Here is a 16598-nt window from a genome sequence, read left to right on the forward strand (position 1 = left end):
GGTTTGGTTATATCTCCTGCGAATCCAACGCCCAAATCTCCCAATGCTTGAGCACTTCCCAGCCTACTCGTCGGACCCGTCGTCTCCAAATTACCCTCTCTCCCGAGGGGAGGACTTCGGTCATGTCCAGACCGTGTGTAGGATCGCTCGCCAAGCCGTCGCGGTTGTTCTGCGACTCTATAGAAAAGGGTGGCGACGGCGACGATGGTTCCCGGGGACGCTTCCCCAGAGACGACTTCGTTGGTAGAGGTGCTGCAGCGGGCGTGCCGTTTGGAAGGACGATTGGCGACTTCGCCTTCCTGCTCGCGACGGCCTCTGTGACAGAGCCTTGGGAATCAGTGACCCCGTTGCCGTTTGCAACAGGCCCGTTCGGTCTCTCCCCAGATTGATCTCGCCCGCTATCGACCGCCTCAGCAGTCTCAGCCGGAATAGTGTAGAACTCGCCAAGCTCCCATCCCTTCCAGCCAAGGCCGACGACTTTCAGCTTACCGAAAGTCTCTTTGTCGGCCAGGGCCGCACCCATCATCTCATTGTGAATATGGTCATCCAGTTCCAGAACGTCAGCGATCGTGGGGGCTGAGAAGAAGGCGCCGCCATTGGCTTGGAAAATGGTTGATTGCCCAGAAGCGGCCTTTTCGGAGACTGCCGGCTGAGGAATGAGGATGCGGATGGCGACCAGCTTGCGGAGGAAGGGAAGGAGAAGTCTAGACGTCTCCAAGGCCGAGATCTCCGCGGCCAGGGCCAATTGCTCCAGGTTAGGACAGGCGTGCACAAGACGAGCGATCAGGTTCGCCGATAGAGGCCACCGGGAGGGCAGTAGAAGATGGCGCAGTGTAGCGCCATGGTTGCCCACGATAGTATTGAAATACGTATCTCGCATGAGAATGTTCTGATTGACGCTATTCAACGGAGAGTGCGGAGAGGCAGGGGAGACGGCTCGCGCGGCGATTGCGGACGCCGCAGTCGTAGGAGCGGTATTCGTCGTATTCTCGACACGTGGAGGTGTAACGGTCGTCGATGACGGCCCGACCGACTGACGGGGACTGTTGAGTTGATCATGGACCGGATTGACAAAGTAGAGTCTCTCCAGTCCCGTAAAAGTGGTCAGAAATTCGCAGTGCTTTTTGTTAAACGAATCATGTCTGATCGATTTGAAATTGACCTGGCCTGCTGGCGGACGGCTTGTCCAAGTGTTATGCACAAAGGTTGAGGACGCCGCGTCTTCGAAGCCCGGGCTGCTGAGAAAAGTCACTTCCTCGATCGAACTCTGGTCGATAGCCTCAGACCAGTCTTCCGTGTTGCGGGCGTAGAGGTTCTGCATGGCGATCTTTTTCAGCTTCAATGGTCTCTCCTTGGAACATTTGCGAAAATAGTCATGAAGGATGACGCTTGGCTCCTGAGCCTCCCGCATCCGGGGAGACCAATGCATTTTCAACTCTCGCAGATTGCGACTCTTTGCCAGCAACGTAGAAATGTCATCGGGGTAACAGAGCGGATCAATGTCGGTCACCTTGAGGGAGCGCAGATGAGGCATTGGTGGAATGACGATTGTCGGCCGGGGATGACGGCTGGATGGAAACCTCACCGACAGTGACGTGAGGTGCGGTAGCTGAGATAGGCCAATGTATACGGTTTCGAGCATCTTCGTGTTCAGTTCCCAGCTTTAAAGAAGATCCGGGTCAGCAAGCTAATCCCACAAAGCACCGGCTCCACGTCTTCATACCTGAAGCTCTCGAGATTGGTAGTCCGATCAATCGCCGCCCTCAGGGCGATATTGAGCATCATTGACGAGTCTGGCACCCGACCAACACTCGCATGTTCCTCCAGCTCGTGTTCCTTCCATTCCCCCCGCAGTGTCATCGAGTGAACCAGAGACGCATGAGGTCTCGTCACCAGCGCGCTGAGGCCCATGGAAAAGGGACTGGCACCGCCCCATCCCTCCGGCTGGTCATCGCGGTATCGAATCCGGTCGTATGATGTGAGGACAAGGTTTCTATATAACTGAGGGAGGCTCATGTAGTTCAGCACCCGGCATGTCCGGCACACGCGAGCAAGGTCCGCTGGTTCCTCGATCTGCAAGGTTTCATTGCGTCAGAGCAAACTCAATTCCGCGATCGGGCCAGAGGGTAAGGCTTTACATAGGAGACAATGTGTGCGATGAGGTTCAGCGGCAATGTCAAGATGGAGGCGCCTTGCCCGCTATGCGGTTCTGCAGAAACGCTGGCGTCGAACATGTTTCTGTTGACAGCCATGACGGGCTGCACAGGCGGAAGAGGCCCCGCAACATTGACCTGTTTTGTTCGAGGTAAAATGTTCTGTTCAAGGTGGATCGCAGGTGGTGTGTGCTAGCGAAAGCGCGTTCGGATCTGCCGGTGCGGAGGAGTTCTCTCAGAACTGACGCAAAGCTGCAGGTGCACAAAAGCACAAGCACAAGGCCCTTCCGGAGCATCGCTTACCCGAATGACGCGCAACAGAATATTAATCAACCAGCCAAGTTACACAGACACAATCAGCTGTCTTCCAAAACATGTCTGCCTGATTAAGACTTCCTCTATAAAAGATAAATAGGTATATATATGCCAAAGCTAGATGCACTCCGATTCAATGGATTACATTGACTCCGCAAAAGCCTAATAAGGGTATCATGTCCAGGCAGAGTGCCGGCTTTCAATATTTTTTTCCCCTGCCAAAACCGAAATATACTTCCAAGTTCCAAACGATGATGACGATGCAAAAGATAGCCCAGAGAAAGATAACCGGAGACTCCCAGAAGTTAGTACACATCAAAAACCGACGGAGTCCTGATTGCCTAGACTCCCATGACCGAACCGAACTCCTCGCTTAAAAAGAAAGATATAGCAACAATATGCATAGACAGATCAGACGCATGATTTCAGCATCTCCGACCGTAGCCTGCAGGATCGATTAATCCCTCGCCACGACCAGTGGGTACCACAGAACTATGTTCTGGCATCAATGGTTGCTGGCTCTGTACAGACGAAATCCCTGCGGAATTCGCAATTGGCCCTCGACCACTACCGTCGTCCGACCCAGGTTGTCCGTCCAGGTCTCTCGTCGACGCCGGCTGGATCTCAGGGCCTGCCGTGGGCGATCGACATTGATCAGCTGCACCCACAACATTCCCAGGGCTATTAGCCACACAGCCTTGCTCCTCATCAGACACCACGAGTGTTTCGTTACCAGATGAAGTGCCTCTGACGGAGCTATTCCGCGTCGCTCCTTCTGACTCTACCACAGGTACAACCAAATCTGGCCCGGCCCCAACAAGAGCGGCCGCATCAGGGTCGTACCGGAGTCGATGACTGTGGCCTTCTTCACCGCCACCCGTTGCAGGCGATGGCCAAGGCGCGGCACGTCGCGGTTGTGTTGTGATCACTCTTACAGGCAAGGTATTTTGGCTCGACGAGGTTCGACGGCTGGAATCCCCTACGTAAGACTGGGAATCATCAGAACGCTGCGGTGACCATGTCTGCTGTGTCCGACCTCGTGGCGGAATGACCGTAACGGTTAACGGCCTGGCCGTTCCGCGACCGTCGGACTCCTGCGGGCTCTTAGAGCGGTGGAGAGACAGCACTTGGTTCATCCGGGAACGGAGGTGCCAGGACCCAGTATGCTTCTCATCGAGGCCGTCTACCTCGGCTGCCTCGGAGTGCTCTTGCTCCTGGGCGGTCGCAACCTCTTGTGGTGGAGAAGTGCGTCGTCTCCTGAAGAGATTGGCGATCGAGAACCACCGGGCATCCTGGACCAGGGGCACAGTCGCCCAAGGACCTTCATTTCGGCCCATCTCGAGATTGTTGCTGGAATTGCTCGAAGACTGGTGCTCAGTCGTCGCAGCAGCTTCCTTGGGTTGGTAGTGACCCTCCTCTGGAGGCGCCGAGGCTGTCTGGACTGGAGGCGTTGGACTCGTGACGGGATGATAACGGACATAGTACACCGTGCTAGCTGCACTCGTTGTGTCAGCCCGACTGACAGGCGTGAGAGCTGCGGGCGGCGGCGTCGGGTGAGCGGGTCCCGTCCGATGAAGTTCGATCGAGCCGACATTTTCATGGTCCGTTGAACCTGGAACATCCCGTCGAGCACGACTGTTGCGTTGGAAGCCAACACGAGTCCGTCGCAAGGGCCGGTGGCTCAGGCCTCCCCAGGCAGGAGAAGAAGAACAAGCACCCGTTCCTCGCCCGCAATCATTACCATGACCACCCGATTGACGAGGCCAGTCTATCTCTTCCGAGGGGGTGATTTCGAGCATCTCATCGCCGTCAAAGATCTCGCGCCCCAGGATGCCATCCTTCCTCTCGTCTCGCTCCAATGCTTCGATTCTTTCCACCCATTCCCAGACAACGACACTGGCAGCGGCAGAGCCTACCCACCGGATATACTCACCCCAGCCAGCGACGTCCGGTTGAGAAATGTCCATGACGAAGAAGACCACGGGAATGAATACCGCAACAAGAGAGAGGAGAGCCACCAGGCATATATTCCGCATTTTCGGATGGAAGAACGCAAACCGGTGTTTGGACAAGGAATAGAAGATAACCCAGGCTGCGTAGAGCAGGTTGAGAGCCAGTTCGAACAGATAAGACAGGGCCGGGATGGCGTCGTCGAAAAGACGCGGATGGGTGCTGGACCCATGAGCGACGAAATTATCCAAAATGGCAAAGATGGTGTCGAGGACAATCAGCGCGAACCCGGCCCACTTGATCATCACTTTCTCCTTATGTCGGGGGAACAGTCGTATCAGCGTCTGGACCTGGGCTAACCAGAGGAAAGTGCTGGAAATGACCCGGACGATGCGGATCTCGGTCCCATCGAGGACCTCGTTGGTCAGCGCCGTGGCATCCATATACCCATAATTGTACTGCTGCTCCGCGACCCTGAACGAGTCCACCGTCGCGATCGTCAGCGACACAGCGACCGACAACGCCGCCACTTTCTGCAGCCATGGCCGGCCACCCACCCCGACTACGGACGAGCTTCCACTGTAGGAGCCGCCATGTCGACCCAAGAAGTTGCCGCCACCTCCGGGACCGCCAATGTAAAAGGTTCGTGGGGTAATGAGTAGGATAATGACCAGGACGTAACTGACCACGGTCATGCAGCCAATGGCGTAAAGTTGCGGGGAGGTCGAAGAATAGAAGGGATCCTTCGAGTCGATGACCGCGGACGGGTCACCCTGACTGGAGTCAACTGCGCCGGTACATGCCGGTTGGTAGACGACATTTTCGGTCAAGGTGATGGAGTATGTGCGATTGAGGTTGAGGACGCCTGCAAATGTTTCCCACTGCCGTCAGCAAAGGGTATGAGAGTAGTGTTAACCGCAGCCAATGAATTCAGGAACCAATTGCAGGATAGAGAGAATGATGGATACTAGATAGAGCCGCCTACCATTACTAGGGAGCAAGAACGGAGTGCAGGTCGGGTCAACCGTCGAGGTGTGAGTCGTCGTGGGCCGGGCCCATATCTGGCGACGAGCGAGCCTCCGCGCAGCATCGCCCATGATTCCAGCGAGCGATCAAGAGCGAGGAGACCTGTCCTCGCACCAAGCAGCTTGCATCTGGATTGGAATTCGCGCGGTGATGTCCGGGACCAGGGTCAGGTCACTGACGCTGACATGGTCGATTCGATCGGACGGTCTAGTAGGTATTCGGAGACGGGGTGAGAAATGCACCTAGTGCTCGACTGGTCGCAAAGTGAAAAGGGATCAATCGATCGATTCGATTCAATCGATCAATGATGATGAATCGAGCAACGTGGAAACGGAGGACAAGGGGGTCGCGTTTCGGAAGTCAACAGTTCGAGTCGCTGAAGTGTTCAGGGGCTGATAGATTCGTTGAGTTGTCGGGGAATTTACTGAGACGAGGGTAGCTAACTATATATATACGTATATAATATATATAAGAAGAAGGGAGTAAGGAACTGAACTGAATAGAGGTGAGGTTGCGACAGAGTGGTACAGATGAAAGTGTGGAGCAGCGCAGGAGGCAGGATCATTGGAACTCGAGTCTCCAGGCGGACGCGGGACACCAAGAAGGGATGATCCCGCCACTTAAATTAGAAATTAGACTCGACTGAGTGCTGCAGGCATTTCTTGTTGCGCTTGATAATCAGCTGTTAACCAAGTTGGTTTCTTTTTTTTTTGACCTCTGCCAAGATTATTAGTTGTGCAGTGATAACACTATTAGGCGTGGACGGAACAATCTACTGTCCTTCTAGGAGTGTACAGAAGATTTTAATATGGCATTGACCACCATCCATGCTACAGAAGGAATTAAGTACGATAGATATGTGAATGGAATGCCATATGAATTCCGACTCAAAATCCTTTGAAAGAAAATGGAGACCTCGATTGTTCTCCTGTCTCTGTATGGACAGTACTGCCACTTATCGGTACCTGTGTTGAGCACATACTGAACTATGTATACATTTCATTCAAGCAAATTGATGCCAGCCCAATTTACCTACCTGCTTTGGTCTTGCAACTGATCTCGTAATGAGTAAACAACTCAATAGAGGTTAGAAAGGAAAAAAAAAACAACATAGAAAACAGGCACCACCCGCACCGGGAAATGGAAAAGGAAAAAAGAAAAGAAAAATGCCGGGGTAGAAAGAGACTGTTTGCATAGAATACACTTTCTGACCCTGTAATATCTCGTAGATGAGAAGTAAAACGGAAAGAGAATAAAATCAAGGAAAGGACCAAGATTGAAACAGATCGAGGTATATATAGTTCAAAAAGATTGGATGAGAAAGAAGCCATATACATCACAGTATATACAAGTTCGCGCTGGAGGGGTATCATATTTACTACGAGAATCACATTTCCAATATCTGATGGGGCCTGCACATTCTGAGAAATCCTTAGAACTGTCGCTGTGGGGATCGGAGGAGGTATTCAGTTGTTGAATGTATTTGACGATGCAGCAGCTTGCGATTTATTTTCCGCATGAGGACTGCTGAATCTTTTTTTTTATTTCGGTGGCGGCGGATATTGCATCGGCCCTGGTGGGATATAGGGAGCGATCAGAGCCGTTCCACTAACCTGGGCAGAGTACGCCCGAGCCTCTTCGCGCTTTCTGATCTCCCGATCATCCTGGATGAGAGTACAGCAGATGCAACATGACGCTCGGACGTAATCCGTACAGATATCGCCTTCGATCTCATAGGTTTTCCTCGTTCGAGTGTGCTGAATCGCCGCGAGAATGCATTGACATCCACAAAGAAGGGCCATTGCGGTGCACGACCCATTACAAGCTTCAAAGCCCAAGAGGTTGGTTGGATCCTCTCGTCTCGACTTTCTGGACAGGCGATACTGCGTCCTGCCATAGAGAATGCAAGGACACCAGATTCCCAGACAACACGTTCCTATATCCGAGCACTCACCAAAGCTGGTGCTCCAGGTACCACCCTTAATCTCTTGCTCAGGATGAGAGATCTGGCCCGGAAGATGGTTCGGGTGGGCCTCGTCCGACCCCGTTGCATCGCGAGCAACAATCGGTCGAAACGCACCCTTTGCGGCCGGTGGCGAACGAGGTGTCTGCAGGGGATTCGCGTCTGGCGCAATCAATCCCGGTTGGATCGGGGGCGGCCGTGGATGCTTGATCGGGAGAGGTCCGGGGGAATGTGGAGGGGAACGACATGGCGACTGTGGTGACGTCTGGGGAGCTGGCCGTTGACTCTGTTCCTCGATGTCGTCTGCATAGGGGGCGAAGAGCGCCGGATGCACAAGTGGACCTTTATTGCCGGGTGAGATGGCTTGCTCCTCCTGAAGACGCATCTGACGAGCTTGCTCTAGCTCCCTCTTCTCACTGGCCAGATTGGAGGCCGGCTGCGGTGTTTCTGCTGGTGGAGGAGGGTTGATATTTGCATTGACCTTGGTATCGGCATCGGCAACCGATGGTAATTGCGCACCCGGACCTCGACTTTGAGAGCCCGGTAGGCTCATTTCAATGGGAGTTTCGACATATGAGTACCTCTGTTGTGGCACATGGGAAGTGTCCAACCGTGGCTGGCGACTCATGCTGAAACATGGAGGCAGAGCGGTGGACGTCCGCCATCAAAGTAGCTGCAAAGTCTGTATGCGATAGACAGCGATTTATTTCTTGTGAGATGATGATGCACTATAAATATCATACAGTCAATACGATTGGAAGTAATGGGTCAAAAGGCCACGGCCAAAGTGTCGAAATGAACAATTATCCAAGAGGACTGCAGCAAAGAAGACACATAGAAAAAAGACAGACTGAAAGGGGAGGAGGAATATTACGGAACTAAGAAAGAACCAGCCGTTTCCCCGCTCAGGAAGCTCAGGAAGCTGCTTAGCTGCCTGCGTGCGTGCATTTCGCACTGCACAGCAGGACATACAGTAGGCAGGTCAGTCATCACCCAATCCCAACCGATGACTCGGCGGCACCGTCCTCCAGGCAAAGCGTCGACAGAACGAGACGATCGATGATTGCTCGATGCCGCGGGGGCCACAGCTCGGCGCTTGTTGCTCGTCACAGCGCCGTTCGGACTTCTATCACAGCCCGCCTGCCAATCACCGACGAGTGTAGCATCGCAGGAGCAGCAGGGATTGATCTGGAACCCAACCAGATCAAGAACGTGTTAATGGCGATGCCATTGATCGTCAAGTGAAAAGACGGTTCAGCAGGTATATACAACCAGTGCCTAAGAACCTAAGTACAAAGTAACTGAATTAAAAAAAAGAAAAGCCTAGGTACAGTTCCCTAAGAGAACCAACTTCCTTCCTTGTGCAGCAGCCTGCACAGAGCACCAACATATGCACCGTGCCGCCATGAATCACAGTGACACGCATGCCGCATCCTTAGGGCTGGGTGGGCCATCCGAACTTCCGGGAGGGCCGCTGCAGGAGTTGGGCACCTTGGTACGGGCTGACAGCTAATCCAGACCTGATAGATAACTTGCCTATTTTGATAATCATCAAACAGTTTGTTTATTTCCTAAATTTCCTCCCGACTATTTGTTATTATTATTATACTGAAATTATGTGAATGAAGATTTGGTCGGAGTAGATCTCCAGCCGCCAGCCACTGGGCGCCGAAGCCTCTCCTGCCTCTCCCGCTAAAGAAGCTCCCGCGAACCTACCAAGTTAGGCGTTAGACTTGGCGACCTCATTCTGATCACTATCCCTGGATTGATAGCTGCCCTCTATCTGCCATCTGTAACTACATAGCCCAAACATGCAAAGTCTTCTGTAAAATGCTTAAAATCCTCCATCGCCAGAACTCTCAGAAACACTGTGGCTTGATCCTCTCCTTTCTTGCCGTATGGATGGAACGTCAAAGTATCTACATTGGACGAGAACATCCTGCCACTCCTTGGACCCAGTTGCAAGGATACGAGACGGATTGGCATCACGGGGGAACCATCGTTCTCTCCGCGTATTCGCCTTATCACCGCCTTCGAGAGCTGCCCGACTCGCTTTTGTTGTCCGGGCTTTCCTCTTCCCGCTGGAACCTTGCGACATCAGACCACTCAGCTCGAGTCGATACCGCTCCAGACGAAGGTCGAAGGCCATGATCGCTCGAATATATGGTGCAAGGTCTTCAGCTATCACCGCGGTTCCGTTCTCGAAAGAAGGTGCGGTGCGACCGGTAGGGGGAGGAAATACATAATCCGCACGCATGATGGGTTCAAATGCTGTGAGGAAGTCTCGCCCAGAGAAGCCGGGAATCTTTGACTTAGCAGCCTTTTCCAGTACGCGTTCCGCAGCAAGGCGTTCGCTGTCTGCTTGACGATCACCCCAGATTAAATGGCTGATCAACACGCCAGCAGTCGACCCAATACTAGCGGACAGCCCGGTATAGTCTGGCTTGCAGTCTGCGTATAGCAAGGGGTAGCCTTCCACATAGTTTGATCTTTGTTTTTCCGGCAAATCAGTAACGGACGTGTCGAGCTCATCCTATGCCAGTTAGTATGAATCATGCGGACCGTACACATTTCTTCCAACTTACCTCTTCCTGTTTCAATGACCAGCCGCGGGAGAGAACATCAAGAACACTTTGGCTATCGGCAAGTCCTGATACTTTCTGCACCAAATCGAAAGAGGATGATTTGGCGTCCTGTTTGCCAGGTGATATGCGACAGTTGTCCGACGCCAGAAACTTTGATCCTTCCACGTTTGGCATGTCTTGAAAGTCGAGCTGCCACCAATTCAAACACTCAAGCAGTAGCTCCGTTTCTCGGGCGAGGTCATTCTTGCTCATAAGCATATCACGGTTGAACCATCCCATAAAGCGTTGATACGTATTCAGACTTATCACCCTCAGCCGATCACCATGCACGTCTAGGTCCGAGCCTTGGGGCCATCTATCAATCATCCAATCAAGCCCCGATTTTTCGCTGCCCACGGCCATCTGACACCAGAAGTTGAGCTCCATTAGTGATTTCCGGAGATCCTGATTCGAAGCAGTATAGAGGTCACTAATAGCTTCGCGTTCCAGCATGTGCCCTTCACTCGCGGCAACTAGGAGCAAGTAGTCTACAGCAAGATCATGGGTAGGGGGCCGATATCGTAGGATGGCATGGAGAGAGAGATCCTGAAGTGGTATGAGGTCCTCATTGTTGCATGTTATGATGATGGGACGCTTGGATTGGCTGATTAAAGTCAAGACTCCGGTCCAGAACTGTTTGTCTTCTTCAAACAGAATGTCAGCCTCTTCCAGCAGTATCAATGACTGCTTTTGATGACGAGAAGGCGTCGAGGAAACAGTCTTCTCCAGTTGCTTGTCCTTTTTCTTATCTCTCTTCTGCGTATGTTGATTGGAAGTATCTCTCGGAGCCGACTTGAAAAAGCTATTCATTGTCGTCTGTTTGGCATCAGTGGGACCAAGGTCCTGAGGCTGGACATCTTGATTGGAGTCGTCTCCAGTCCCGGCCTTGCTGTTGTCGAGATTATGGACGAGGTGATTTTGAGTCATGTCTCCAACTCGCTCAAGTATGTCTTTTGCACTCCGACGAGTTCCAGAGTTGATTTCGAATACCTCAAAATCAAGTTCCTTTGCCACGGCATACACAGAAGCTGTTTTACCACAGCCTGACGGTCCGCTAATCAACACTGCATTCGCCATGCGCCCTTTGTCGTCTCCCCCTTTCGACCTAGTCCCCAAATCCCCAACCCGGACAACGGTCCTCCTCAACGGGACTGTCACATCACCGGCCAGTTCATCTTCGTCGGGGTCAGAGAGCTCGTCCATCTCAGACGCCTCGTCGCCACTTGAGACGATAAAGCCGTCCAACTTGTCGGATGCCTTGCGCCGTTTCGCTCGTTTGCTGCTTTCCGATCGCTTCTTGTTCTGTTTGTCTTTACTTGGCCTACCGGTATCGACAGCAGAGACCATCAGATTCTTCAACCAGTCTCGTAGCATGACGGCTTCGGGTCCCACTTGAAGAACTTCTTCCGCACAAGTGGGAGCATATTTCTGGGTCCACTGGATGGAATCAAAAACTCCGGTATCGAAGGCGCTCATAGTTGAAGGTATCGAGGAATGAAGTTTAACAACAGCTGGATGACGCCTGCTTTGTTTCGCAGGGATACCTGAACGTGCCGTTCTGGGTGTAGATCCCGGCTCGCCAACGGTATGATGTGATAGCTGGCTGTTTATGCCATTTTGCAACACCGAACCACTAGCGACATGTCTCTTTGGGATCCGCAAAACCTCGGCATCTGTAGTCGCAGGTGGATTCAGAGTCTCAGAGTCAGCGTTGCGCAGCTCAGCCAAGAGAACATTCTCCGAGTCGCTAACGCCCACCACGGAGCCTTTATCTTTCCTTGGACCGGGGAGGATAGACCCCGGAGCATCACGAAATGGCCTAACTTCAACACCTCTCACGTGGACCATATCCCGCGGTGGCCAAAGAGGCGCAACTGGATCAGGATATTTTGGAAATCGAGACCTTGGAAATTGAACAGCATTTCCTGTTTGCGAGACGATCTCTCGCCTATCGCTAGATGACGTCGACTTCTCATTTGCCTCGTTAGCTTTCTTAGAACTCGCCGTCGCTGGAATTGAGCTGGTATTGGTAACCGGAGCCGACTTCTCCGGTTTCCGGCCAGCATTCTTCAAAAAGAATGGATGAGTAGGTTTTGGTGGTCCTGAAGTGGTACTGGGGACATCTTGACGGCGAGGAGGGGTATGCCTTCGCCTTCCATGGATAATATCGTCGACCATTTTCCCAAGGTCCTCTTTCGACACTGCTCCACCACCATATTTTATGATAACAACTCTAGTGTCCTTGCTTCTCTTGGCGGCAGTTTTGCGTTTATTCTGGGGCTTATTCTGCGTTTTGTCTTCGAACCGGGCGGAAGGAGGCGAACTTAATAGCTTGCCATTGGGATTGAGTTTCAAGATTTTCCTCGGGGGAGACTTTTTCTCTGTACTTGGTGGATGGGAATCCGCAGCTTCTGTTGAGCCCAATGAGTTGGGCGCTGAAGAGTTTTGTGCTGAGCCCTGTGACTCTGGGCTGGGTAAGGCGGCAACCGCAGGTTCTGGCAGCGCATTTGCTGAATTCACCGTTCCGCCTGTACTTTCAGCTGGGGTTTTTTGAGAAACATGTCCTTCACCATCACCACTACCATCAAAAGTATCATCTATGCCGCTCGAGATATCCCTACGTGGAGATTGAACTTCTCGATCGTGACGGAAGGTCTCCACGTTCCGGTCTTGGGAAACATCGCAACTGGGAGTTGCATGGACAGGCCGGGCCTGGTCGTCACTGCCGTTATCTGATTCCCATGGTGCCGAAGTCCTCAGCCTCTTCCTTCGACTGGAGTTAGGATCCTCTTCCAGAGAAGCGTCCTGTGGTGTTTCTGGACTCTGAGCTGGCGCATGTTGGCAATTGAAAGGTGCTTGTACAGCAGATGTGTCCTGAGAGCCTGACTGAACAGGAGGAGGCTCTATGCTTTTCCTGGAAGCATTATTTGCCGTAGTCTCATCCTGATCTGAACTAGGCCGACACGAACTGGAAGCCTGGGATACGTTTCTATTCGTACGGCGGGGATCTGTCATAAATTAGCCAGCTTGAAATAAGAGCCATAGGAAAATCTGACATTGTCCAAAAAAGGGAAGGAGTGTCTGCTGTTCTCCTTGGCCCATGACCCTATTCACCACGACAGAAGCCATAGACCAGGTGTATGCTCATTGCCCCGTGCCGTACAGGCTGACGAAAATATTAATAGGGGTTGGCACGGTGAAGGGGCCACCATGTAGACAATGAGCCGCTCAGTGCCAGGGAAGGATTGAATATATAGGGAGTTCAATAAAGAAGGCAATGTAACAAGAATATCCTAGGATCTCACTGGAGAACGCGAAGCAAGCGCAGGCGCGTTCAACCGCGACTTGCCTCACCCAGAAGGGGAACGTCATTAGACACGCCATACTGGATTTAGTTAGCGTGTTGGGTGATACCGCTTGCTTGGTACGGGACCGGAGATCGGCACAACATAACGCCGAAGATTTTTTGGAGCCGTTCTCATTCATGAAAGATTTCTCCACGAAAGGAAGTAAAAAAGCTGCGGGGCCCAGCACGGTGCCAGAGCTTCACAGAACGAAAGGCACTTCGCTTTCAGTCGATCTCAGATTGACCTGCGAAGCCATGGATCTACAACCACCCTCTGTGCTGGCTCAATTACCCCGTCCACTGCAGAGTTTGACAGGAAAGACGCAGATCGGGGACGTCTTCAGCCTCGCCGAATCCAAGAAAAGAAAGAGATACGAGGTGGCGGTAGCAATTGATGGAGAAGCAGTGAATATCTACAATGTACGGAGTCTATCTGCTGTTTATGGGGAATTTTCGCTGAACGATTGATTTTAGGTCCAATCTCCAAAGCTTGTAACCTCTTATACCATTCCACCGCAATCATCATTTTCCTGTCGCCCATGCTCCGTGCGTCGCAAGGTCGCGTCGACTTCAGCCGTGAGGCGACAGACATACTGCGCAGTTGAGCGGCCGGAGCAGCAGATCAAAGGGTTCTTCGAGGAGACTTCGGCTACTGCGACTACCGCACCCGTCATCACCTCTTCCTCGTTCTCGCTGAAAGATTCGAATAGCCCGACCATTTTTGTCGGAATCGTTCCAAGAGGCTCCGTCGATGAGAGTGTGGATGAACCTTTTGATCTTTTGAGTGTGCACAAGGATGGCCGCGTGCGCAGACTTTCTCCAGACCTGAAAACTCAAAGATGGAGTATCCATCACAGCGAGATTGCCAGCCTTTCTTCAACTGGCTACGAAATCTCCGCGAGTTTTCTTCTGGAGTTTGATGATGTCCAAAAATCTCTTTTCAAAAGGAGGCCCGATCTTGCTGCGCTGGCGATTAGCGATTTTAGTGGTCCCACCGTTGAGAAACCCTCTGTGCTATTGCTGGTTTCGCATCCAGCCGCCTCCCAGCGAATCTCTTTGTCAGACGTCATGATTCAAATTTTCTCGGTCCCCGCTCAGGTTCGCTCGGATGGGTTTGGTCTGGATGAAGCCCAAAAGTTACGGCATCTTCATACTGTCCATCTGCCTCACCTGGCTGGTCAAGAAGACCTTGATCGGGAGGATCTACAATGGAATTTTCATTCCGGATCCGCGGGGCTAAGTTTGTCATTTAAACGGGGGTTTATCAACTTCGATCTTTCTCAGTACTCACCCAGTGTAACATTACAGTTCCTGTTAGATGATGAGCAATTTTCCTCGGTCATGCGCATCTCTCCTCATTCCGTGATCGGTGCTGGGAAATCAGTTGTCGCTTTGTACGACACGCAATACTGTTCCATCCAGCGCAGCATTGCCGTTCGAGACATACTATCCAACAGCTCTTCAAAGGATGTCGATCACAAAGCGTCGACGATCTTTGTGGGCTACTTTGCAAAGCTGGGTATCGCATTGGCTACCAAGGGCAATGCGCTGCTTGCCTTTGACTTGAGCTCCCTGCACACGACTCACGGTCCTTCTCTCAAACGCCAGAGGGATGGCCTCCTCATTGATGCGATTGGACGTGGTATTGGATCTTCTGCCGCGTCATGGGACGTTTCAGCGGATAGTAAGCATCGGGATGAGCATATGGCCTCTCTAGGCCTTGTCACTCAGGAAGATGTGGATCGATGGAACCGTCTCAGAAAGGACTTAGAATCCGCTGCGAAGTCCACAGATGCAGTTGCATTTGATAACGCGGTCAAGTCGTACTTCGGCTCATCTGATAAGGGCAATGCTCTGCCTGCTAATGGGGAATTTGTTAATCCTGAGAAAATACTGTTTGTTTTGTCCAAAATTTTTGCCGTGCAGAACGGGGAGAGCAGCGATCTAGCGGGACCATCGACGAACCTTGCGATCCTCTTCTGGCCCAAAGATACTTGCGAATGGTTGATAAACTCCGGCTCTCTGTCCACGAATAATATCGACCTTGCTCTTCGTCGCGCCGCAAAACCCCATACATTACCGCCTCTCCGCAGTGGCGCCCTTGTACGGGCTCTCGCTCGCTTTGACCCATCTTTGAAGCTACTCACCCTTCTTCTCAAAGGGCCTAAGATGCTCGATGCGGAGGAACTGACGCACGCGTTGAAGATCTTCCTCGACGTGGCACGGGCGCGTTCTGCTGCTCTCGATGAGCCAGCAGCCATGACCATTACAAACACTGCGCATGGCGATATGGAAATTGATCCCGATTCGGGTAAAGAAGTCACAGCTACAGCTCCTCCAGCCGAGTCTTCCGCCTCCGCGGAAGCTTCCTTGGAGGATGCCTTCATCGGGCTGAACCTGACTCTCACCCAACTGCACAAGCATCCCCTTTCCAACGTGGTTGCAGCCTTCCGGTCGACACTGTCCAACACAGACACCCTCTCCGTCATCCACCACCTCCGCGTCTCGCTCGCCACCGGCGGCTACACGTCGCGATTCACCGAGGAACCGCCTGTTCCAATCGATGCTATCAAGGCGGCGCCTCCTTTGTCGCTGAACGCGATCACCGACTTGCTGAACGCCAGTGTGGACGCCATCGGCCCGTCCGGTTGGATCTCCGCCGTGGGCTTCGCAGGGTCGGCCGCGAACGAAGCGGACGTGATCGCGCACATGAAATCCGAGATATCGGCCGCACTGGCCGGCGTCGAGGAGGCGACATATATTAAGGGCATCCTGCGCGAGTTCATCCGGTACGCCAGCACGGTCGTTCCCCCTGCCAACGCTGCCGAAGCATCGACATCGACGTCGACGGCCGTGGATCATCGCCACGACACCGCTGCGACAGCAGCAGTGGAACTCCCCCGCGTCAAGCGCGAGAAGCTCAACGGTGCCGAACTCCTAACCTTCGCCATCCCCGAAGACGGCGGATACGGCGACCTGACCGGAGGCGGCAAGATGCTACCGCTCTCCCTCAAGGCAGGCCTAAGAAGCAGCGTCGACATCAGCGGCACCGGCAGCGGCAGCGGTGCCGACGTCGTCGTAAGCCGCACAAAAGTGAAGCCCTCAACCGGCGAAGTCAAGACACGAAGCAGTCGAGAAATCGGCTATCTTCGACGGAAAGCGGTGGGGAAGTACTCGTTTGAGAGGTTGATTGTGTAGTGTAAATAAAAAAAAAGAATAAC

At 52.7% G+C, this 16598-nt stretch overlaps 5 protein-coding genes across 5 annotated transcripts; 1 reads left to right on the forward strand and 4 right to left on the reverse strand.

Moving 5' to 3' along the window:
* Positions 1-7: 7 nt before the first annotated feature.
* On the reverse strand, positions 8-2252 carry VTN77DRAFT_5182 (uncharacterized protein; the record flags this gene model as incomplete). Its single annotated transcript, XM_069421323.1, has 3 exons — positions 8-1661; positions 1724-2073; positions 2139-2252. 3 exons carry the CDS (start codon positions 2250-2252, stop codon positions 8-10), a joined length of 2118 nt encoding a protein of 705 aa, XP_069276997.1.
* Positions 2253-2893: 641 nt separating this feature from the next.
* On the reverse strand, positions 2894-5515 carry VTN77DRAFT_5183 (uncharacterized protein; the record flags this gene model as incomplete). Its single annotated transcript, XM_069421324.1, has 2 exons — positions 2894-5283; positions 5404-5515. 2 exons carry the CDS (start codon positions 5513-5515, stop codon positions 2894-2896), a joined length of 2502 nt encoding a protein of 833 aa, XP_069276998.1.
* Positions 5516-6985: 1470 nt separating this feature from the next.
* On the reverse strand, positions 6986-8035 carry VTN77DRAFT_5184 (uncharacterized protein; the record flags this gene model as incomplete). The annotated part of the gene is made up of 1 exon (XM_069421325.1): positions 6986-8035. One exon carries the CDS (start codon positions 8033-8035, stop codon positions 6986-6988), a length of 1050 nt encoding a protein of 349 aa, XP_069276999.1.
* Positions 8036-9241: 1206 nt separating this feature from the next.
* Positions 9242-13160, reverse strand: VTN77DRAFT_5185 (uncharacterized protein; the record flags this gene model as incomplete). Its single annotated transcript, XM_069421326.1, has 3 exons — positions 9242-9940; positions 9993-13039; positions 13088-13160. The coding sequence occupies 3 exons, from the start codon at positions 13158-13160 to the stop codon at positions 9242-9244; spliced, it is 3819 nt and encodes a 1272-aa protein (XP_069277000.1).
* A 472-nt stretch (positions 13161-13632) lies between these two features.
* VTN77DRAFT_5186 (uncharacterized protein) lies at positions 13633-16575 on the forward strand (the record flags this gene model as incomplete). The annotated part of the gene is made up of 2 exons (XM_069421327.1): positions 13633-13797; positions 13852-16575. The coding sequence occupies 2 exons, from the start codon at positions 13633-13635 to the stop codon at positions 16573-16575; spliced, it is 2889 nt and encodes a 962-aa protein (XP_069277001.1).
* Positions 16576-16598: the final 23 nt, after the last annotated feature.

Source organism: Rasamsonia byssochlamydoides (genome assembly GCF_041956645.1).
Source record: "Rasamsonia byssochlamydoides strain NRRL 3658 unplaced genomic scaffold VTN77scaffold_38, whole genome shotgun sequence".
NCBI classification, from domain to species: domain Eukaryota; kingdom Fungi; phylum Ascomycota; class Eurotiomycetes; order Eurotiales; family Trichocomaceae; genus Rasamsonia; species Rasamsonia byssochlamydoides.